We start from the raw sequence: 25,389 nt of genomic DNA, 5'->3' as shown, positions 1-25,389 counted from the left end.
TCTGTGGTCTGTTGGATACCAAGGAAACAGAAGACAACAAATACGGGGAAAAGAGAATTCTGATGAGGCTGCCTTGGGCACTTGAAGATTTTTAAAGAGATTCTGTTTCTCACTGAATGAATGGGATCAAATATGCAAAATTCACATCTCACAACTCTCTGTAAAATATTCTGTCCCCTTCTTTTAAAAAAAATCCCTACTTTTCCAGCTCATACCTGACTTCTTTTTTTGATTTTTCTGGCAGCTTCAACTCTTTCCTCTGGCTGGCTGCCACTTATTAGAACCACAATTTCCTTCCTTGTTAGTACTGTATGCTGCGGCCCCCACCTCTGGTTTTAATTTGCAATTATTTTCCTTCTGGCCCAGACAAAATGGAAAACCCTTCTTCCTTCTTGCCTTCATATGTAACTACATGGGACCCAGGGGTGGGTTTCAACCGGTTCGCGGCGGTCCCTGCGAACCGGTTGGTCGCCGAACCCGGAAGTAAGTAACTTCCGGGAATGGCGAACCCCCCCCCCCACGCCCACGCGCGCCCGCGCCCCCCCCCCCCCCGCGCCCGCTCCTTACCCGGTTTTGATGAATTCTGCGCTTCCACGCATGCGCAGGACGCATACAGCGCCTGCGCGATCCTCCAGGAGCAGCTGGAGCATCGCACAGACGCTAGTACGCATGCGTGCGCCACACACATGCACGCGCGCACTGCACGCGTGTGCAAGGATGCCGCCGGCCTCGTTCCAACCGAACCGGTTGGAACGGGGCGAGAAACCCACCCCTGATGGGACCCAACGTGTTTTGTCCCAAATCCAATAGGTGTAGAAGGCAGGTCAATGTAGATATAGAGTAATAATTTTATTAATCTAAAAAAATGACAATCACCCCAAATAGTTATTGAAAACTAGCAGTATTTACTAGACATCTTTACAGAAAAAACAACATTTAAAGTAATAGGAGAATAATAGAGTTGGAAAGGATCATGGAGTTCTTCTAGCCCAATCTTCAAGCTCAATCAGGAGACCTTATACCATTCTGGACAAATGGCTGTTCAGTTTCTTCCTGAAAACTTCCAGTGTCGAAGCATATGCTTCTGGAGGCAAGCTGACTAATTGTTCTCGCTGTCAGGAAATTTCTCCTTTAGTTGAAGCTCTCTTTGATAAGTTTCCATCTGTTACTTCTTGTTCTGTCCTCAGGTGCTTTGGAAAATAGATTCACCCTCTCTTCTCTGTAACAATCTCTTAAATATTAGAAGACTGCTATCATGTCACCCCTAGTCTTTCTGTTTACTAGGCTAGACATGCCCAGTTCATGCAACCTTTCTTCATACGTTTTAGCCTCCAGTCCGCTAATCATTTTTGTTGCTCTTCTAGAGTCCCAAAATCTTTTTGTATTTTGGTGACCAAAACTGGATGCAGTATTCCAAGTGTGGCCTCACTAGTGCAGTATAAAGTAGTACTAACATTGCACGTGATCTTGATTCTATCCCTCTGTTGATGAAACCTAGGACCATATTGGGGTTTTTTTGGTAGCTGCAGCACAGTGCTGGTTCATATTTAGGTGGTTGGCCATTAGGACTCCTAGATCCCTCTCACACTTACCGCTATTGAACAAGTTATCACCTGTTCTATACCTGTGCATTTTGTTTTCTTGTTAAGTGTAAAACCTTATTTTTCTCCCCATTGAATTGCATTTTGTTGGCTAGGACCCAGTGTTCAAATCTGATTAATAATGATTAAGCATATATGACAAAAATATGTGTAACACATCTCTTTCCTTGAGTCACTTGCCAAAAATATCTTCTTTTGTAGGCAATTTCCTGAGTGGAAATGGGAGGAAATGTCCCTACCGATTCTCCAAGTTCTTATTGAATTCCCCAATTTCATTTACATTTTTATTTTGCTCATGAAATCCCCTTCATAAAAGTTATGGTTTTTTTTCTTGAAAATGGCCAGATAAACAAGGCCATGGAGAGTGGGGCTGACTGACATTTGTAAGTTATTTTCTCCTATTTTCATGGGAGGGGGATTGTAGAAATATTTGTTAATGAGAATGTTCAAATGCATGGAGAGTTGATACAAAAGATGTTCAACTATTGACCAGCTGGAGGCAGCAAGAGGTCTTCAAACTCCCAAATTGCAAAACTGACTATTACTATAGTCTTATGGATATCAGCACAAATATACCGGGGGGGGGGGGGGGGCTTTTGTGTCCTAAATATCAGACTAGAGAGATTACTGACTTTTCTTCAACACTTCAAACAGTACAAGCTTTAAGGTCCTTAACAGTTGAAAGAATGGGTGCCTTTTTGGGACTGAGGGCCACATTCTGTGATGTGTGGCTTACCAAGGACCACATTCAGAATGGTGCCCCAAAATGGGCAAAAGAAAAGAATTGGGTGGCACAGAACACTTAATACAAATTTATTCTGTCTCTGCCTATCTTGTTTTTGGTAACATGCAGCAAAATGGGATTGACTCAATTGCCAAACCTAGTGTGTTTACAATTTGTTTCTCAATCAATCAATCAAATGTGATTGATCTGTCTTCCTATAATGTACAATCTTTGCTCCATCCCTGAAGTTTAACAAAAAAGACTGTATACAATAGATTATGACCTTGTTCAGTGTATCACCTTTGCAGAATTATAGTTCATCAACAACTTCTTTCTGAAAACTAAAGAACTCTATATATCTCAACTTCTGCTCAGTCATATGCATCCTTTGACTCAGCAATTCTGGTCAAGGTCTTCTATTAGTGAAATGCAATATTGCCTGGCAGCACACCATAGATTTTACATTGCTGGATTTTTTTTTCAGTGCATTTTATTTTGATAAAAGCATGTCAGCAAAACATTGGATTCCTGGCTTACAGTGCTTCAGTACATTTTTAATTAGTGCTTGAGAATTAAGACAAGCTATTGAGAAACTATCTACTCTTCAGATGATGTCTTGTTTGAGGAATGGAAGGGAACCTTTGCCTGCCTCTGTTCATCTAGCTTCAGTTGTGTCCCATTCAACTCCCAGGAGGGACAGCTCAGCCTCCAGCCCTTTCAATTTCATTGGTTATTGGCTGAGGAGTTAAAGATGTCAATAGCCAATGAAAATGAAAAGGCTGGAGGCTGAGCTGTCTTTCCTGGGAGTTGAATGGGACACCACTGAAGAAGGATGCCTTTGTTATAGTAAACATACACTTTTCATCTGATGAATCAAGGTCACCCCTAGGAAAAGGGGGGGTTAATGAAAACAAGGCCAACTGGCGGTAACATTCTAGGCCATAATGGTACTCTGAATCCACATATCCAAGCGGATTTTTTCATAACTCTTGGGAAATGAAGTTGGGGTTGCTGCCTGTGCTTGGAAAGGGTAGCTGCAGCCAGGTAGAAACATTTCCTACATTCATTCATTCATTCATTCATTCATTCATTCATTCAATCACTCACTCACATTTCTTTATTCACAAACATGCAAGCCAGTGTTCTAACTGCCTGTAATGTTTTCAAGCACTGTGCTGAAATCCACAGGCAATTTCACACTACCCACTACCTTAGCTAACAAAATCAAACCTAAGGCAGAGAAAAGAGGGGTATCAGAGGAAAGGAGGCAGCAAAGCATATGCAGATGGGGAAGGGAGGTGACCTTTGGAGACTGGCAGCTATTTCAAGCAGGCAAGTCAACTGCCAGGACCACAAGTTATGGTGAGCAGCATATCCTGGTGGGAGTCCTGCTTGGAGTTTTCCAGGAGCTCAATAGCAACTAGAAGAGGAGCAAGCCACACTGAAACCACACCTCATCCCAACTTGCGTAAGATCTTTTGGAAGGAAGCAAAAGTTGTATGCCACCTTAGAGACTAATAGGCTTTTGCTTGGACTAAGTGTTAAAGGGATGAGTATTGAAGACATATTAACATCACTTTGCCAATCCTAGAAGGGTGGAGAACAATAGTCTATTGTTGGGGAAGGTGTTTGTTGCAATAAAGCACTGTGTACAGATTTACTATGCAGTGGTGTGGCCAAACCTTGTAAAGCATAGAATCCTTACAATATCATGCTTGAAATTAAAAAAAAAACAGGTTGAACATTCTTCTTATATCAGGCCATTAGCTTTTGTGTCCATTTGCATAACCAAATTATTGCTTTGGAATTTGGAGGGGGGGCAGCACTTCAGATGGTTTGATCTTTAAGACAGGTACAAAGTCATCTATTCAGAAATCCCTAACACAGCTTTCTCCCCACCCTCAGGGATCTGCTTGCCTTTCAACCTGATTTGTTTGCTGCTAGAAGATTACAATTTCAAGTTTCTTCTAAAAAACATTGGAAATTCTCTTTAAAATATCTCCCAGAGAATATATCTCCAGCATACACCTCACACAAACAGGTCTCCTGACAATCATAAGAAAAATATTCAGCTCATCATTTTTCATAAGGAAACAGAAATATTGCCTGTGAGGCTTTATCAGAGAATACAGCATATTACTACACACAATTCAGCAATTTCTGAAACACAAAAATTAGCTTGCTTGGAAAGACATGAAAGTAGTTTCCTATTAATCCTCCCAAAACTGTTGCCAAACATCTCTAATATATTCAAAAACTCTTTTTCCCTCCATGATTGCAGATTTGACCCTGTCACTCAATCCATTAAGCAGCATCAGGATGGATTATGATTACTTTAGTGGAACATTTGGCCGTAATTAAATTAAAACCATTGGCCTCAGGATGTGACAGCATTGGACTCTCTGGGAAAAAGCTAAATGATCTCCAAAAAGAATTCTTTCATCATTTATTTCTGGCTTTAATGAACCGGAGGAAACTATAAGCAAATGTTAGGTGAAATTTTAAAAGTCTTTCCAGCCCTTCCAAGCTTGCTGAATATACATTTTGTGAAAGATTGTGAGGAGGCTAGGAAAGGAAAGGAAGCTCAAAAAATATAGATAGCTTATCTGATCAATAGCAACTTCCCAATGTAAGTGGCAAGAATAAGGTGACCAGATTTTCAGATTGGTAAAGAGGGACACCATTGACCGGGGGGGGGGGTGGAGGGCTTGATTAAAAATTTTATATTTTGTCAAACATGACCCCAGGACACTGAAACCATCATAAATACAAATCTGTTGCCAAACATCAAAATTTTGATCACGTGACCATGAGGATGCTGCAACGGTCGTTAAGTGTGAAAATGGTCGCTAAGTGTGAAAATGGTCATCAGACACTTTTTTCAATGCCATTGTAACTTTGGTCACTAAATGAACTGTTTGAAAGTTAAGGCTAGCTTGCATTATAATGCCTTATGCTGGCTTACATTTTCAAGAGAGAGAAGCTAAACTCCTTGTTAGAATTGAAATAGAAATGAATAGAATAGAGTAAAGTAAAATAGAATAGTTTATTAGCCAAGTGTGATTGGACACACAAGGAATTTGTCTTTGGTGAATATGCTCTCAGTGTACATAAAGAAAAATAAAATAGTAAGATAGTGGGATCCTTGCTCCCCAAGCTCAGAAACCAGCGATCCCATGATCTGCCCCACACCTCCTCTTTCTCCCTCTCGTTCTCTTTTGGGGGGGAAGGAGGAGAAAGGACAAAAAGGAGAAAGAGGGAGAAATGGCTGCAGGGAGAGCAGCGCCCGAGAGAAGCGGGCAAAAAAGAAAAAAGAAAAACCTTCCGACGGCTGAGCCTCTTGGCCCGGGACCGAGCCTCCTCCTCGCTGCGCTGCCTGCAGAAAAACGGTGTGCGTCAGCGCGCACACGCACAGGAGGGGAGGGAGCCGAGCGGAGAGAGGGAAACCACTGCCCTCTAAAGGCCACATCAGGGAACAACACTTCAGACAAATAAAAACTTTTTTTAACGGTGTCCTCTTTAAAATTGTTTTCTTTCTTTTGGAAAATCGGGACTTTTTGAACACGCTGCGGGACACGGGACAAATTATTAAAAATCGTGACTGTCCCGCCGAAAGCGGGACATCTGGTCACCTTAGGCAAGAATCCTGGGGGGAAAAAACGTTTGAAATAATTCATAGATTCCACCTTAAATAATTCAGCCTAAATGAAGGTATAAATTTATCTTAAAATGTCCAAAATTCTGAAGTTATTCCAGGCTGGCATAGATACTTTAATGAAATCTATCTACTTCTTGATCTTGCCCAAATGAGTGCTGGGCTTGAGAGAGAGGCAAGAAAACTAGCTGTTCATAGCACAATAAAAGAAACACATAAATGTGATTTAATGCCATAGTAGCACAGCTGGGCCTTTGGATAGAGTGAACACTGAAATTTTAAATATCCTATCCCAAAAACTATCTGGGACCATCTTACCTTGGTGTAACTGATTAGCAGTTGCTATTATCATCACTATTTTCTGGGGACACCAAAAGCATGAGCTGGATAATATTTTCCTATTGGATTAACAAAAAAAGGCTTGTTAAAGCCTTAAAGAACAATGCAATGGGACAAAGAAGAAATGAAGAGGAATCCTAACCTACAATATTTGAATGAACTAAAGATTAAGACTTTTAGAAGTAAAAAGAAGAAACATTAATTTGGTTTATCTGAGCAAAGCTAAAATGCAATATGTTGTTACTTCTGGCAACCCTTTTTGGACTTTCTGCCAAGGATTGAAAAGTTGATGTTTAATGCATTTGTTTATGTTTGTAACTTTAGAGGGGATGAAGAATTACTAAATTTATTTATGCTTGTTGTGATAAAGGTTGGAAGTAAGTTCTTTATATATTTATTTTCTTTTTCTTTATCATATCCTTACTTTTCTCTTCTCTTTTTTAATTTCTTTTTATTTGCATGTTTTACTCCTTTTCTCTATTTTCTTATACTCAGTATTAAATTTTATTATTGTAACTCTTAATAAACATTATATATGACAGAGTAGGTAATTTTCCATTTGTAATCATCTGGGTGCCCACATAATTTCTCCTATCTTTCCTCATTCAACAAAAAAGTAGGGAACGGCACTGAGCTCTCTTCAACCTAGTAACTATTTCTTATGGCACTTGGGAAGAAAAGCCAATTTTCCTTGAGACTGCCTAGAATAGATATTACTCTTGTCTTGGATGTTTTTTCCCAGAGAAGTGGCTCTGGGAATAGAATATATATTATATGTTTGGTAATGTCTGCTTCCTCTAGGGGCATCTGACCATGGGAAATGGGAATTTAAATCAAGACATCTCCAATCCTAGCTTGATATTAATGGTGAGGCTGACCTAGCGTTTTATATTGTCAGATTTTGAGATGTTCTTGCTTTGGCTCTAGAAAATTATAGGAGGAAAACAATAGGAGGAATTTGGCAGAAACACTAACCCTTGTACAGATGAATTAGGCATACTTTTATCAGTGACCTCTCTGTCAAATGATTGGAGGATCATCTACTCAAACATATCCTCTCCAGCAAGGTTGATTTGAAAGACCAATGCAAATTGTGGTGCTATGTACCTCACTTGTAAAGTCATCCTACCTACAAGATTGACCAAAATTGTGGCATCCCTCAAGCCATGCTGGCAGCAAAATGATGAAACATGTCATGAAGTCATGGCACAAATGTCTCCATTAAATATTTATGTCTTCATTGATGTCACAGCATTTGCATGATGTTGAAGCGACATAATAATAGTAGAATAGGTAGAATTACTGGGACATAATAATAATTTGCTATTTCACTTCTGTATTATTATTATTCTTTATTAAATTTATAGGCCTCTCAATCCCGCAGGACTCTAAGAATTGCTTTCCTCCTGTAAGAATTAGAATTGCCTCTGCCATTTGCTTCTACCAGTGATCTAACTCCTGTTATCTTGTTTTGCGTACAACTCAGTGCCTGGTGCGGGGTATGTCATGGCCTGACAGGGTTACATGGAGCAAATACCTGTGTTGCTAAGCACCTATCCCTCTGTTTCTTGCTGCACAGCCAATGCAAGTCTACAAGGAAGACATGGGCCAGGGGGCAGAATTGGGTACTAAGCTGATGTGTCTGAAGGTATAAAAGGACGTCAAACTTTCCCAAGGTGTGAGCTTCCTTACATGCGCCTGTATGTTCATGGAATAGTGTACCCAGCTCTTTGTTTTGATCAAAAATAAAAAGCTGTTTCTTTTTCAACCCGCCGCTTAAGTTCTTCTTTTGGCCTATCATTGACTTAAGGGCATCGCCAAACCTTACAATGTAATGCACATTTTGTCACTTGCCTTCTTTATCCATGGAAAAAAGTCTTTACAGATTGTGTTATGTGAATTTTTTTATCTCCTATTCCAATTTCCATTATTTTAAAGCATCAATGGAGTTTGAAGTAATCTTCAAACCCACCCTGAGTCCCTCGGGAATAGGGCGGCATACAAGTATAATAAACATCCAAACATCTTATACTCTCATTTTAAACTTATTGAATATTTTTTTACTCCAAAACAAAGAAAGCTCTTCCTAAGAGCTCTATTCTAGCATTTAGGCATTTATGTATCAAACCCTAGGATTGCATAAGGTATAGTTTATAAGTAATGATGGTTAAGTTAGTTCACTTTTAGAAAGAAGATAGAGCTTCTCATTAATAATTACCTAGAGAAAAATCTTTGACTGGAACTAGGGCAGGCCTAAGCTCTTTTAAGTTCTCCTGGATTCCAAATGGAATAAAAGTTAAACAAAAGAAAGGAGTATTTTTCCTTTTGCTGGAATATAGAAACAGAAATAGGAAAATGTTTCCCCTATATGCCACAGACAAAGTATGAATCTTAAAATAAAGCTATTAAAACCAGGTTATCTAAACCACATTATGTGTGCTATTAAGAACCATAGAAAGCTGGAATTTACAGTTAGAGAATTTATATTGTTAGTATACTCTGCAGGAAATCCAGATTTCTTCCTGTCTAATGTGTGTGTGTGTGTGTGTGTGTGTGTGTGTGTGTGTGTGTGTATGTATGTATGTATGTATGTATGTATGTATGTATGTATGTATGTAGAAAAAATAGAATGAACCAGAGAAAGGTAAAACACAGTAGCTTAAACCAAAAAAGCGATTTATACTACCACTATTGATGAATGCTGGGTAATAATGTCATTATTTAGCTGCAAACAAATATATATTATACCAATTCTGGTAGGCATAAAGCTTTATGTTCTTATCTTTGTCTACTTCTTGTTCTAACAAATTGGATATAGAAGTGCATATTGTGTTAAATAATATTTTAATAGGAAGGAAATTGGTTCATGTTATTATTATTTAACAAAGCTCTTTCCTTACCTACAGGGATAATAAAACAGAGGGAACTTTTGTGCATAGAGTTGTTGACTATTATGGAATTCCCTATAAGGAAAAAAATATCCTACAAACAGTATATTGTTTCCATAAATTCTTTGTTGAGATTGTTTCTGTACTATATCCTTATTCCAACCAGTCACTGAACAAAATATGTTTGCACAGTTTCTGACTGATATCCAGAGCTAACAAGTTACAAAAACTCTTGTTGAAATAGAAACTACAGTAAATGTATTGGAATAATAAAAGGCTAATTTCTAGAAATAGTTGAACATTTCTCCAACAGACTGCAGAAAAACCCTACCCTATGAAGTGCAAAGAGCCCATAAAGTGTTTTTTCTCGTGTGTGCACATTATTGTAGATTCAGGAAAGGGAAATCATGCCTCATTAGTTCACTGGAATTCTCATTGGACTATTAATGCTAGGACTGACAAGAAAAAATCCAGTAAACACTATCATTGGGATACATCAGGGCATTAAAAAAAAATCACATATTGGATGAATGTGCGAAATACAGTTGAACATTTCCAATGGTTTGAATTATATATGATATGTATACACTTAAAAGCACAGGACAGTCTGCTTTAATTCTTCAGAAATTTCGCAGAACACTTTCTTTGAACTGCTTGGACAACTAATAATGCTTAGGCATTAATCTATTATTAGATTAATAATTAATAATCCTACCTTATTTTTTGTATAGTTGTGGCAACTTTCAATCTGGAGAAGATATATTGCATTTCAATGAAACAAAGTACTTACCATGGAACCAAGAAAGCTTAAGAATCTACTCTATGCAGATTAAATTCAAATAGATTAGATAGATAGATAGATAGATAGATAGATAGATAGATAGATAGATAGATAGATAGTTAGATAGATAGATAGATAGATAGATGATAGATAGATAGATAGATAGATGATAGATAGATGATAGATAGATGATAGATAGATAGATAGATAGATAGATAGATAGATAGATAGATAGATAGATAGATAGATGATAGATAGATAGATGATAGATAGATGATATATAGATAGATAGATGATAGATAGATAGATAGATAGATGATAGATAGATAGATAGATAGATAGATAGATAGATAGATAGATAGATAGATAGATAATAGACAGACAGACAGTCAGACAGACGAGAGATGGATGGATGGATGGATGGATGGATGGATGGATGGATGGATGGATGGATGGATGGATGATGGGCAGGCGGGTGGGCAGGCAGGCAGGCAAGCAGACAGACAGATTTTATCTGCATAGGGCAGAATCTTAACTTTTCTTGGTTCCATTTTGAACTTATAAAGTACAGCCTCTTTTTCTTTTTTTCTTTTTGCTCTGAGGGACTAAATTATATAAAATACTATAGCACAAGTTATAAGAAAACAATTTTAATCAGTACTTTCAAATGGCATATATACACACATATAGGAACTCATAAAATCCTGACAATCATTTTGAGGTTGCTAACAATATATTTGAAACTCACACAATTCCTATACTAATATAAAATTATTGATTGGAAGAAGACCCAATAGAAAACAACAGCAAGGAGGGGGAATGTAGGAACTTGAGTTGAGAGGATAATTTTACATCCCTGAGTTGTGTGGGGGGGGTGGGGGGGGATGCTGCCACTGAAGCAAGATTTAAAACACAGTCTTAAATAACACAATGTATTAGTGAATGTGCAACTAGCAAGCTGATTTCATAATGTGGAAATGCCCAGTTTTGAAGCATATGTGGGAAAGAAAGAAAAATTAGGTCATTGCCATGACTTTTCAAAGTCACAAGATAATTGTTCACCTTTCTGCTTCTATGTCTCTTTTATCAGGTATTGTCTTCTATTAAGGCATGCTTGGATGCTTTGTTAATTACAGCTTATGGGCAAGTATGAATGCTTGCTAGCATTTTCCCATCTTTCTTTCTCTTGAACAAGTGCTGCCAGTGATTGCTCCAGGCTTTTCATGTTCTTTGCCCATAACTTCTCACAGACCTCAGAAACTGTATATTTTATTTTAGATCTGCTTTTTTGGTTGGTAAGGGCAGTCATAATACCTAGCAGGTTTGTTATTATTAAAACATTAAGCAGGTTAAAATTCATATTTTAGACATGTGCCCGGAGGAAGATTCCACCCATAAATCTCACATTTTCTAAAATATAAAGTGAGCCTTTCATCAAATATAAAGTGAGCCTTTCATCTTGTACAATATATCCCTTTATTTCCAATAAAAATTCAAGAAAAATTGTTGGTGAAGATGGTGGTTAACCAGGGGAGAACAGTGATTGTCAGAATTAAGGAGATGGATAGCTTAATTTCAGCAAATCTGCAGGGTGAGGAAGATTTATAGAGCACAGCTGAGAGGGACATACCCCACTCCTTCATTTGATCAGAGCCTTGCCTGCTTTCCCCAGAAGGCATCAGCTGCACAGGAGGAACAGAACTCTGATTCCTGCTATGAACAGCAGGAGGAAAAAGTGATCTGGTGGAACAATGGTTCTCCACCTTTTTGTCCCAAAGGGTAAACATCTGAAATTTGGAAGAGATAGGCACTCTTAGGAAATGGCTGCCATGCCATGGTGAATGTGGCCAATCACAAAGCAGACAGCAAACAAAGCACCAACACCAACATTTTGAATTTTATTTCCAAAGAACCCCTCTGATTTCTATAGGAGGACCCCAGACCTTGTTGGATATAAATTATCTGGGAAATGGGGGAGATCATTGTCTTGCTTTGCAGCATGCCAGTTTCCCATTCATTTTTTAACAGCAACATCAAGTAGAGCAGGGAGTTTAGTAATGTTGTATCGTAAGATCATTTTGGGGACCAAATTTGAAAGTGAAGTCTAAAGAAGAAGCTAAAGTACTTCCTTTTGCTACTTATCTTTAGAATAGTTAGTTGGGAGGAAAAGAGGAGAAAACCTTTTTGTCTATCACTCATTAGCTCTTCCAATTTGTAGCAACCAAAGCATTGAGAAGAAACAAACCCGCCCCCTTCCCCCAACTTTGCAACCTGAGCAAAATATTGAAAATGGTTGTCCTTAGACTGAAAGGGTAAAGTAAAAATATTGCCTTTCTAGAGTAGGACTTCATTCCTCTTCCCATCAGACTTAATAGACCCCATGAGTTCAGTCCTATTTATTGCCATCAATAGTAGCGATTCAGGCTCCTGGTTCCTGGAATATCTGGCTGGCCATTCATCCATATCTCTCGGATGATGCGCTCCCTTTCCTCCAGCCGTTGCGCTCTCTCAAGCTCCTCAGCCGAAGTAAAGACATTCATGTTCAAAGTCCGTTCAAATCGGCGTTGCCGTCGCACGGACAGATCTGAGGTAGTATCTGAGTCACTGTCACTCCAGCTACCGTCACTGTTGCATGATGGCCTTTGGGTTGATGACTGTTTGCAATCAGTTTGACAAGAGATTTGGACAACTAACGCCAACAAAGTCAAGAGAAGTCCAATGCAAATCCCAGACACAAAGCAGAGGGCAGCTCGTTCAGGGTTTTCTGAAAAATGGAAGAGATTATTTTTTTAAGAAGAGCAGGAAATATTTTCACAAAGAGAAACCTTGCTAGTGATGATAACTATGCTACTATTATTATTATTATATATTAAAAAGACCCATGTTTTGCTTTTTTCTCCAAATCAAAGTATCTGACAGAACGTAGGCTGCAACACAAAATATTAAGAGAATACAGATGGCACACAGATGTGGGTATTTGGAAACTTTAATAATAAAATAAGCAAGCCAGAGCTAGCAGCCCTTTTTTCATCTTTGTGGGACACATTTTAAAGAAAAAGGTTATCTAAGTTTAGCGGGGGATACACTATGTCCAAGGATACAATGGGGAGACAGAATGGAGACGCCGCAAATGTTTAGCTTGGCTTGGGCTCTTTGAGGAGGGTTGAAGAGTCAAAATTGATGCATAAAGCCTCCCAGTAATGCAATGCGAGCTGCACTGGCTACCGATCGGTCTCCGGAGACGCTTCAAAGTGCTAGTCGTAACTTATAAAGCCCTTCATGGTATTGGACCTGGGTACTTGAGAGACCGCCTGCTGCCAATTACCTCCCATAGACCCGTTAGATCGCACAGGGTCGGCCTCCTCCGGGTTCCGTCTACCAGCCAATGCCATCTGGCTACCACCCGGGGGGGCGGGGGCCTTCTCTGTAGCAGCTCCGGCCCTTTGGAATGAACTCCCCGCGGAGATTCGGATCCTCACCTCTCTCCAGGCCTTCCGGAAAGCCGTCAAAACCTGGCTGTGCCGGCAGGCCTGGGGTTGATGAGTTCCCCTCCCCTCTCAACTTGTATGGCTGTATGACTCTTGTGTATTTTAATTACGTGTATTGTGTTTGTATCCCCTTTTCCCCTTTTGAGTTGTTCGCCGCCCTGAGTCCCTCCCGGAGAAGGGCAGCATACAAATAAACTAAATCTTAATCTTAATGATCCATTAGTATTTGGGCTTTACTGAAAATTGCTAACCATCATATTTATTAAATATTGACCATTATGCAACTGAATTTGAAAGGCAAAGGATAAAGGCAAAATCTGGGGGTTTTCTGGGAGTGAGTGTGCAGGCAGCCCAGCAAGCATGGGAGAAAACTACAAGAACAAATTATTAGCAATAGCAGTTAGACTTATATACCGCTTCATAGGGCTTTCAGCCCTCTCTAAGCGGTTTACAGATTCAGCATATTGCCCCCAACAACAATCCGGGTCCTCATTTCACCCACCTTGGAAGGATGGAAGGCTGAGTCAACCCTGAGCCGGTGAGATTTGAACAGCCGAACTGCAGAACTGCAGTCAGCTGAAGTAGCCTGCAGTGCTGCATTTAACCACTGCGCCACCTCGGCTCTTAATTATTGTGATAACACAATTAGCTTTTGCTACATCAAGAATCACTGGTGAAAAGGTGAGGAAAATGAAATAATATAATTAGCACATGAAAATAATATAACTGGAATAAGATTTGTCAAAAGAAAATATTTTTGGGTGAGGGAAAATACTTCAGAGTATCAAGGCAGATAATCTTTTCCCTAGTCCCAATTCTCTAACAAAATATTTTTGTTATGTCTTCTATATTGAGATGCCTCCGAGTTATAGCTATTGTTATATAAAGATTCAGGCTCTGAAATTTAAAAAAAGAAACAAATCACATGTGCTCATTCATTGGCTGATGGCTTATTTAATTCTCAGTGGAGAATGTATTTTAGAAATCTGAATGCATTTTGAAATAGGGCAATATATGGATAAATTTATATAGTTAATAAGATCGCTGCTTTATTGATTCACCAATATCCACAGCATGAGTTTCCAATCCATACAAATGTTGTATTATTCTACAGTAGCTAAAATGAAAAGGAAAGTACTGAAATGAAAAGCAGCAAATATTGAAAATAAATACAAGAAAGTTCAACTGCCAAATTAATAACAGGAAACAAAATGCTATTTGGGAACTTTGTCCATGCAGTTGACTTTGAAAATGAATCTTAAAATGATAATAAACAGGACAAAATGAGAATCACCTTTCCTTCTCTTTAGCATCTTTAAAAATAAACTAATTTTTACTATTAGTGTTTATGAGGGGGGAAAATCTCAAAACGTACATTTTGAACTAGAAACCACCATTTCAAGTTCAAGGCAAGCTATTTCAATTTTGTGAGACTACTTCAAGCTCAAAACATTCCTGGTAAGTTCAAAATAACTTTGGAACACTAAACCCAAAACAGAATGTTTTGAACACTTCTAGGAGAACTGTCTGTCAATAGCATTTTTGTTTCCAAAAGGACCTTAATTTGGTGGGGAGTGATCACCTAGCTCTGATAAGAAAATTGCTTGGTGAAAGAGCTGCAGCAGCTGCCATTATCTTAATATCCTCGGAATGTCTGTATAAGGTTATCAGTTGTCCAGCAAAAGGAGGACATGTCCTCTATTGTGTTTTCAAGTCCTCCATCAAATACTGTCCAGATTTTTGAGTAACTTTTTTTTTAAAAAATGCACTATTTTCACATTCAAACTTTTAATGTATTATGTAAACAGCCCTTATTTGTATCCATCATCCATCAGACTTAACATCCAGATTTATACCTCTGCTGCCTGGAGAATTCTGGGAGTTGAAGTCCACAAGTCTTAAAGTTGCCAAGTTTGGGAACCACTGATTTATACTATTTAATTTGTTTTCCAATTCCAGCAATTGGCTTCAATCCAGCCCCTTCAAATCAATGGTTGTTTTAGTCACATGATTTGTCATGCGTTTCTATTGTGAAATTTGAAAAGTACATCCTCAATCCTATATTACAACTAGCATATGGTCTTAAAAATAAAGATATGTTGAACAAATTTTATGATTGAAAAATTAGTCTTTCTGATGTTGCAAAAAAAATTCCATATACACATTGGCTTAAGAACGTTTTTTCCAGTTTTCACCATAATCTTTGTCATGGATGCCAAGAAAGTTAAACAGGGTCCTCCATTCCAATTTTCCAGGTCTGCCTTTGTCTATTTAGACATCTGGTAACTCTATGCCTGTAGGCCCTACACTGGCTCCCTAAGTAGCCCCTTTACCAAGCAGTTGTCCAAGAACGTTTGTATTCAAAAGCAAAAGCAAGAAATTAAATCTAGTCTCACAAATGTAATAGCAGAATATGATAGAATCTGTAAATAAATAGCAGTACGAAATTTAAAAAGGTCAATGGTAAGTACACTAGGAAAAAAACACAGTCACAAATCATAGATTACATTGTCCACTCATTCATTGGCCCAATAGATGAAATATCAGTTCCTGGGTGCTTTATGTTCGTCCTGGGATCAAGCACTTTATATTTGGAGGACACCATGGAAAAGATCCATCTCCTGTCAACCTGCATTGTATGTCAACTATTGGCAATATGAAACAAGCCTCTCCAGCCTGCAGATGGAAGGCAGCACATATGGAGATCTTATTTCATGGATACTGGCTCCAAATTGTGTAGAACCTTTTACATCAAGACCAGCACCTTGAATTCAGCCCAGGAACATAAAGGCAAGCAAGCCAACTATTTCAAAATGAGGATTTTATATGTGTGGTAAATATGCAGTATATATCAGTTAATGGGGAATTCTTGTCATATGCACAAAAAGGGAATGTGACTGGTTTCTCATTCTAGAATGTTGTCTTAGTACTTAAGCTACCCTATTATTCCCTGTCTATAACTTCCATGTCTATAACAGACCTAACTGGTCTGTTGCTGCTCACTCATCATTAAAATGCTTAGTTTAACCCTTCACTCACATGCCTATCTTACTTCATTGTCACAAATAATTTTTAGACATAGTTTATGTATCTTTACTTTTTAAAAGTACTGCTGCACAATAATAATACAATCCTGGCAATTACTTGCACAAGCATGTGCACAGATCCACTATATACTAATTTTTTTCCAATCTTCAGTTAAAGAATATTGAAAGATTGAAATATAGTGATTAGCACAAATACATAGCTCACATCATCTATAAAATGAGCCACTGTGTTGGAAGTAAGGGCAAACCACTTCCAAAATGTTGCCAAGAAAACCTCAGGGATTTATCAAGGCAGTCAACAAAAGTCAACACTGACTCAAAGGCACAAAAAAGACAACTTTTACTAAAATATGATTGAAATATCTTAATATAAGTTAAAGTTTATCTTGCAGCTGAAGAACTAGCTAATTCTGAATTATAACAGTTGTTCTTTTTCACTCAAATATTTTAAATAATCATAATTTTTAAAAGGGGGTTTAAAAATATAATTGTTACTATTATCACCATTATTAACCACTATTCTAAAGGACCAAAAATGACTTTATTTTCTCCTAAAGGGTAGAATCAAAGGTCAGAAGGAGCACAGAAAAAAATATTTCATTTCCACACTATGAAAGGCTTTCAAAATAAAGACTTTGAGAAGAGAATGGAAATATTTCTTGTATGCTTTGTTACAATATAACAAATATGCAAAAATATAAACTCAGTGACTCTAGTAATTGTTTATTTTTAAAAAGAACATCTACTGAAGTAAAACTAATTTAACCAGCAGAGAAAATACATGTAGCCATTAGCTACTCAGATTACACAATAGAAAGTTTATATTCTCTATATATAAAATAATAATAATAATTACTAAAGTTGTGAGGAGCTAAATCTCTAGTGATAATAGCAAATTGAACAGTCTGATAGGACCATAATAAAGCTTTAGATAAAAATGTGCTATTCTGAACACTAATGCATAATTAGGATAACAAAGGATGCATTGGGAAGTTTACTTTACCCGGGCCTGAATTTCAGGTATCCAAAAACTACTTCCATTATGGGATAAAAGAGTATCTGGAGATGTATTTGGGGAAATCGTTAAAAATACCTCACAAATACCAAATTCTATCCTAACATTTTCTCACCATATGCTAATTTTGATCAAGAACTGAAAACAAAATTGCCTAACGATGCCACATTGCTTTCCTCTTTTTGATGTAGTTCTTGCGTTCCACTTGGATCACGATTCCTATCATTTCATACCCAAAAGTAGATCATTAGAAATTACATACAATAATAAATATGTACAAAGCATCTTTCCTTTCCTTTAGTTCTCTCCAGAAATATAACTAAGAGGCATGAGATGAAAAATAGAGAACTATTGCAAAGAGATACCCTTCGGGAAAACATTCAACAGATATACAATAAGCATAAGAAGAATACCTGTGATGAAGGAATATGCTGATAGGATATTGCTGAACAAGGAAATCTCTGTGCTGGTACCTGCAGGCTTCATACTTCTTTTATGTTCTCCTCTGAACTTCATTCACTGGAGTAGCAAGATCTGGGATTAAAAAGTAGGCTTCTATTTCTTCTCCCCTGTTTTGGAACACAAGTAGGTTTGGGATGAAGTACATTTGATTGTGGGGTCCATCATTCAAGCAACAGAACTTTTCTCCTGCCTTTGAAAACTGTCGCAAAGCCTTCCAACCCTTTCTATGAAGTTCACTGGTTTGACAGTCTGACTTCAGCTGACCTCTCAGAATGCATTTGAAACAATTTCTCCCCTGATCGCTTCTACTTTCCCGTCACTAGTCAGACTCCTCCAGAGGATTGAAAGAAATATACAATCAGAGGCATTTCCCCCCCCTTTCCTGCCCATTTTGAACTCAAAAGTGCGTGTTGGGGAGCTCTAGAAAAATCAACAGGCAGCCTTCTGGATGGGTCTGGCTGTAATTCTATAGCTTGTGACAAACCCATGACAAACAGTACGCCTTGCCCTCCAGCTTTATTAAATTGAGGGAGGATTTAACTCCCTTTATGACTTCCTAGAGAGTCTGCTTTCTTCATGCTCCCCTTATAACAAAGAAAACGGCTGCAATAGACCCGAGTTAATGATTGGATTTTATCTGCTGAAGTTTTGTAGCTTAATAGGCAGTTCATTTTTTCAGCTTGAAAGAGACCTTTTCCGACCTTACTGAATCATTACTGAGAATTCACTGAACCTTGATCCGTTTGTTAACTCCTTTGCCAGTAGTGAAAACATCAATAGTTTTAAAACAATAAACAATCTGAATGATCGGTGTCCCTAACAACGGTGTACTTCAAAACAAAGTCTTCCATTTATATCAACTTGTTTGGGCCTCAAGGAAGAGAAAAGGCCTGCTGTGTAAAAAATTCTGTTTACCCAATGGGTGGGAAAATATATATTTTATGTATGTGTGTACTTTTTATTTATTTGGTCATACCCCCAAAATAGAAAGGTACATCAAGAGTAGTGTAAGCAAACACATGTTAACCCTGAAGGTCTGGATGAAGAGAGATATTAGGGATATCAGAAGCACACCACAGTCAGATGTATTATGGAAAGAATATTCCAAAGAATGGTGGCATACTTCACTATAACCACAATCTGTTATAGCAAAAGAGGCAGAGCAAAAGATCCTAAGCCCCATCTGCTTTATCATTACTAAAAGTCTCTCTGCACCCAAATTTTGAAGCTTTAGGGAAGTGGGGGTGGCTTATTAAAAATGTTCAATTTATGTTTTATTTGGATAACAGAAAGGTAATAATGTGCAGCATAGCAATATCTAAGAACACATGATTCTGCTTTTAAGCAACATGATTATAGTGCAAATACCCACCATTGCAACCATAGGCATACATTCCTAATCATGATTATGCCAAACTGACCAAATGTGTAACATGACGTCACCACATAAGCTCCACATTTTCATAGTTGCATTACATTGCTATATGCAATTTTTATAAAAGGCAGGTTGCCTTGCAAACGTCACAATACAATACCCTGTTTAGGAAGAGTACCTGCTGGTGCTTTGGAGTGTGTGAGAAGTGCTGTGCAGATCAGCGATAGCACCTGGGGATGCAAATTGGAAATGGTATGTGCAGGTGCCCAAGAGATGCCACATGGGTCAAGAAAGATGTGGGAGGGATGCGTGAATGGGGGTACAAAAGAGGTGCCTTGCAGATCAGAAAAGGCACAAGACTTCTATGTGACACTGTTCAAAGAGGGGTTTGAAGTGTGGGTCTGGAAAGGCATGTGATAGGGCAGCAAAGGTCAGGGGAGCGTACAGAGGACTGACATGGGCCAGAAAGGATGTGCAAAGATTACCTGCACATCCTACAGGACTACTGTAGTACAAACTTCCTTCCTTCCTTCCCTCCCTCCCTCCCTTCCATTGCCTTCCCTCTCTTTCCTTCCATTCCCTTTCTAACAGGCAGATAAGTGATTGCTTCAGTGGGGTGGGAAAGAGTGAGGGATTGCAAGACTGGCTGGGAAACTGTTATGGAATGTTGAACATGATGACCACAATAGCAGCCTGCAAACATAGCGGGAGCCAACGGAACTGAAGCAACCACATATTTCCCAATTTCATTCTCTTGGGAGCCACAAGTCCTGGATTTTGGACACAGACCCTATGATACATGATTTCGCCCAGTTAAAGGTCATGACAAGAGTTTTAGTAGTATACAGACGGTGGCAGTAAAGAGGAGGGCCCCCATTGAAAGTAGAATATATCAACATTATAGAGATGAAACATTGAAATGCATCCTCAAATTATAATTCTACCTGAAGCTAACAGGGAAAGAGTTAGTATTTCCAGTTCTTAGGGAAGCACCATTTGGCATTATTTATTATCACCAGTAGATTATTTTCACCCTGATGTCCATTTCTCAAGTCAGTTCCAATAATTCTTACAGTGCAAACAAATTAGCACAATTAATAACTATTAATAAGAACTAGTTAATCAAAAGAAATTAATGGCATAATCTATAAAAAGAAAAAAACATTAAAGAACAAACTTGAACAGCAATAAGACAAATATTGTGTAGATTAATTGGTTGCTACTCGAGTCATACTCATTTGGAAGCATCTTGCATTATTATTTAAAATTCAAGAACAAACATTTTAGATGCATTTCCTGGTGTAATAAATTCCAGGTCTAGAGACAAGTACCAAACGAGGTCTCTCCACTAGACTTTCCAAGATGGCGGTAGACCCTCATTTGAATACAAGTAGTCCTGGGATAATGACCATTTTTTGGCAGCCATTTACATTCAGTCCCTGAAGTTATGCCTTTTGCAGTGCACCATGGTATATGATCAAAATTTGTGCACTTGGTAGCCTGCCCACAACCATAAGGGCATTTCAACTCCCTTGAAATAATGAACTTGTATCATTATCCTGGCTCTTGAATATTTGCCTTCATTCATCTCAACTCCTCCCACCCACCAATACCCCCCATCTCTGAGTTTTTGGCCACTCTGTACTCCATCACCCTAGGATTGTCAATGCTAAGAGATACAAATCACTACACAATCATGATCAATTAAGCTCTGGTGACCTTGGATCAAGCATAGATGCTCTTACACTGAATCATTTTGCAATATCATTTGGAGCATGAAAAGGGAAAGAAACACATCACCTTTTTGAACAAAGGGTGATTGCGTATTGAATTAAAGAAATAAATCCAAGGAAAAGAATGTTCTTTGGCTCACAAGTAAAAACAATATTATGTGAGCATATATATTGATCGACTGAACTTCTTGTACTATTTTGGGTTCATGGTGATAACTTATCAACCACAGTCATTCCTGATTAAGAAATCATACTTGTGGTCAGCTACATGAATACCTGACACTGAAACATCTCTTTCATTATGATTGTTTCTAAGAATGGCTACCTAGCAGAATGAGTTTGCTTTAGATGATGAGGAATCAGAGGCACAATTTTCATCACTTATTCTGCTATATTTTTTTGGCTGCTATAAAACACGTATCTACCAAGTTCCTTGATAGGCATCCAAGCTGGAAAGCAATTGCCACATCAGCTTTTTGGAGACTGAGAACTGGAAAGTAGTATCATTACGTACATAATACTCATCAGAACTTTAGGAAAAATTTGGTGGTACTCCTTTACCAGAAAAACTTTTTTAAGCAGAATGGAGTCTCTCTAAATCTACTGTAGAATAAGGTGACCAGACGTCCTGATTTTGGCAGGACAGTCATGATTTCGCACAATTTGTCCTGCGTCCCACAGTGTTCTTAAAAAGTCCTGATTTTTGTGACCGGACCCGGAAGTAAGCCTGCCCCACCCCCAGCCCTGTATACCCGTCCCGGCCGGATGGTATTTTGTCCCCTCTGTCTCCCTGTTGCTCAGAAAAGCAACTCCGGGAAGGTCCTTTCTAGCAGGCAAGTTCTAGGACGCCTGCCACCACCAAAGGACCTTCCTGGAGTTGCTTTTCTGAGCAATGGGGAGACAGAAGGGACGCAAACTCCTTTCATTCTCCCTCTGCCTCATTCACTCGTTCGGGCAGCAGAGAACGAAAGAAAATCGCATAGCCGAGGACAAAGGAGCCTGCAGCCTCCTTCATTCAAATGTTCAGGCAGCGGGGATGGGGGGGGGGGCTTTCTTGCATGCCTTCTTTCTCTGAAACCGCGCCAGATTCAGCAAACTGGGCAGCACGTGCCCTTGGGCTTGTGCAACAGCCGAAGAACAAGAGGGTGCTGCACAAGCCCATGGACACACCCTACCCTCTTCTCTCTGATAGCCGCCTGGTTAAAAAGGAGGAGGCGGCTCCACTGGTCCAGAGTCCATCCGGGAAGACGAGGAACACAAGGGGGATCCCTCCCCCCGCAGATGGGCTCTGGACCAGTGGAGCCCCCTCCTCCTTTTTAACCAGGTGGCTATCAGAGAGAAGAGGGCAGCGGGTGCCCATGGGCTTATGCAGCAGCCAAAGATCGCCTGGTTAAAAAGATCGCCTGGTTAAAAAGGAGGAAGAGGAGGCTCCGCTAGTCCGGAGCCGATCCATGGGGGCAGGGATCCCCCTCGCGTTCCTCATCTTCTACGATGGGCTCCTCCTCCTTTTTAACCAGGCGGCTATCAGAGAGAAGAGGGCAGGGCGTGCCCATGGGCAAGAAGCGCAAAGCAGAACAGAGCAGAACAGCCTTAATCATGCCGAGCTGCCCAGTCAAAAAACATTTTCCTTCTGTAGAAAAAAAAAGGGGGGGGGAATTCCAGGAGGGAATCCTCAGCCAAGGCACCCTTTGCTCTGCCACAGCAACCTTTTCAAGCAGAATCAGACTAGTTTGAAAGCCTTGCCTTCTACTTCGGCGGGGAAATTCCCTGCCGCCCAGGCTCTGTCCCGCAGAAAAAATCCCCTTTGCTGAAGCTCGAGAGGCAAGTGCTGCCTCCGCCCGCCAGAATCTCTGGAGAAAACTTTGCAACCAGCTGAGGAGCGGCGAGCAGCGGACTTGAGCATTTGCACGGATTCAGCCAAGGTCCTGCTGAGCCCCGCTACTTTGGACGACCCGATGGATTTTATGATGGATGTGCACCCCCGGGAGGTGTTGAAGAAGGACAGGCAGCTCAGTCTGATCCAGGACGACAGGCGCAACAGCGGCTTACAGAGACAGAGACACACACACACAGAGTGAGAAACACACACACAGACACACACAGGAAGGGAGGAGAGACAGAGAGAGACAGACGCACAGAGAAAATGACAGAGAGAGAGACAGAGTGAGGGAGGGAGAGAGGCAAAGAGCCACACAGAGAGTGAGAAACAAACAGAGAGAGAGGGGGAGAGAGGGAGAGAGGGAGAGAGGGAGAGAGAGAGAGAGAGAGAGAGAGAGAGAGAGAGAGAGAGAGAAGGAGTATTTATGCACAGGAGAGGGAATTTTAAAAACTTCTGAGTGAATCCAGGAAGAGGAGAAGGGGGGAGGGAGAGGGAGAGAGAGAGAGAGAGAGAGAGGCTAAAGGAGTATTTATGCACAGGAGGGGGAATTTTATAAACCTCCCAGTGAATCCAGGGGAGGAGAGAGAGGGGGGGCTGAAGGAGTGTGTATGTACAGGAGGGGGAATTTTAAAAACGTCCCAGTGAATCCAGAGGAGGAGTGTGTGTGTGTGTGTGTGTGTGTGTGTGTGTGTGTGTGTGTGAGAGAGAGAGAGAGAGAGAGAGAGAGAGAGAGAGAGAGAGAAGGAGTGTTTATGCACAGGAGAGGGAATTTTAAAAACTTCGGAGTGAATCCAGGAAGAGGAGGGGGGAGGGAGAGAGTGTGAGAGTGAGAGAGCGAGAGAGAGGCTAAAGGAGTGTGTATGCACAGGAGGGGGAATTTTAAAAACGTCTCATTTTGTCAGGCTGACAGCTCATTCCTAGATCGGGTTCCCCCGTCTCCCCCACCCCTTCTGCGCAAGATATCAGCAGCCCCCGGGCTGCGAGCTCCTCCCACCTCAAACAACTTTCGCTTTTACTGCAAATGCAAGCTAACTCCTTGGCCTTTTTGTTATATTTATTTCCCTTGTAACGCACGTGTCAGCACAGCTGGCAACTCTCCTGCAGCACCTCCGCTGGCGAGGAAGAGTGGATTGGCGCTGAACGACATCCCCCTCATCCCAGACCCCAGAACAACTATTGCCCTCCCGGGACACGGCACACTTCCCCTACCTGCCTACGTCACATCTCTGCAGGTAAGCCAAAAGGTTCCTTCTTGCTGGCCAGAAGGTTCAATCCTGTCGCCTCGTTCCTTCAAGTGAGGTGTCTCGAGGAGGGGGAAAACGTTTAGTGACCAAAGTTACAATGGCATTGAAAAAAGTGATTGATGACCATTTTCACACTTAGCGACCGTTGCGACCATTTTTTACACTTAGCGACCATTGCAGCATTCTCATGGTCATGTGATCAAAATTTTGATGTTTGGCAACAGATTCATATTTATGATGGTTTCAGTGTCCTGGGGTGATGTAATCGCCTTTTGTGACCTTTTGACAAAGTCAAATGGAGAAACCAGATTCACTTATATTACTAACTTATCAGCTGCAGTTATTCACTTAAGAACTGTGGCAAGAAAGGTGGTATAATGGGCTTAGTGACCAAAGTTACAATGGCATTGAAAAAAGTGACTGATGACCATTTTTCACACTTAGCGGCCGTTTCAACCATTTTTCACACTTAGCTACCATTGCAGCATCCTCATGATCACGTGATCAAAATTTTGATGTTTGGCAACAGATTCGTATTTATGATGGTTTCAGTGTCCTGGGGTCATGTAATCACCTTTTGTGACCTTTTGACAAAATATAAAAATTTTAATCAAGCCCCCCACCCCCCACCCCAGTCAATGATGTCCCTCTTTACCAATCTGAAAATCTGATCACCTTACTGTAGAAGGTTGTGTGAGACTATGTAGAACAGATTTGGGGAAGTGCAGGGAGATGTAGAAGGCCAGGAAGAAAGTAGATGATAAAAACAGAACTCTGCATAGCAAGGGGCATTGCCCAATGATAGTCACTCAGATTATCCTTAATGGTTTGGCAAGGAACCCAGGAGAGGCCCCTCATATGTGCTCAAATAACCTGCCAAAAAAGGAAGTAGAAATACCAGGCAGCACAAACATTAGAGGAACACAGACGCAATAAGACAGTTAAGCTAAACCAACATTTTGCAGTTAAAACACACACACACACAAGAACTGGTGTTATTTTTCAAAATGTTAGAAAAGTTTCTGATAAGTTTTTCCCTCTATGTATTTTTACATAATAACCTTATGAGGAAAACAATGGTAGTCTATGATAGTACTGTATAAAATTAGTTTATAAGTTATGAAAGAAACATGAAGCATATTTGCTCATTCACAATGT

General features: G+C 39.8%; 1 protein-coding gene across 3 annotated transcripts in view; it reads right to left on the bottom strand.

The window, feature by feature from the left end:
* Positions 1-10,622: 10,622 nt before the first annotated feature.
* EVA1A (eva-1 homolog A, regulator of programmed cell death) overlaps positions 10,623-25,389 on the bottom strand; it is a 35,412-nt gene continuing 20,645 nt past the window's right edge. For 2 of the 3 annotated variants that reach the window (XM_087716725.1, XM_087716726.1), the window contains exons 2-3: positions 17,952-18,107; positions 10,623-12,752 (exon numbers count right to left, since the gene is read on the bottom strand). In XM_087716725.1, coding sequence (XP_087572851.1) covers positions 12,394-12,752; positions 17,952-18,054 — 462 coding nt within the window. In that variant the 5' untranslated portion in view covers positions 18,055-18,107 and the 3' untranslated portion in view covers positions 10,623-12,393. Of the gene's footprint in view, positions 12,753-17,951; positions 18,108-18,264; positions 18,609-25,389 lie in introns of those variants that run through there. The other variant, XM_014055329.2, reaches the window with a different exon arrangement.

This window comes from Thamnophis sirtalis, unplaced genomic scaffold (genome assembly GCF_051295495.1).
Source record: "Thamnophis sirtalis isolate CommonGarterSnake01/CBP01778 unplaced genomic scaffold, rThaSir2_p1.2 scaffold_5, whole genome shotgun sequence".
In the NCBI taxonomy this organism is placed as follows: domain Eukaryota; kingdom Metazoa; phylum Chordata; class Lepidosauria; order Squamata; family Natricidae; genus Thamnophis; species Thamnophis sirtalis.
This window is presented reverse-complemented; position numbering and strand designations above follow the sequence as displayed.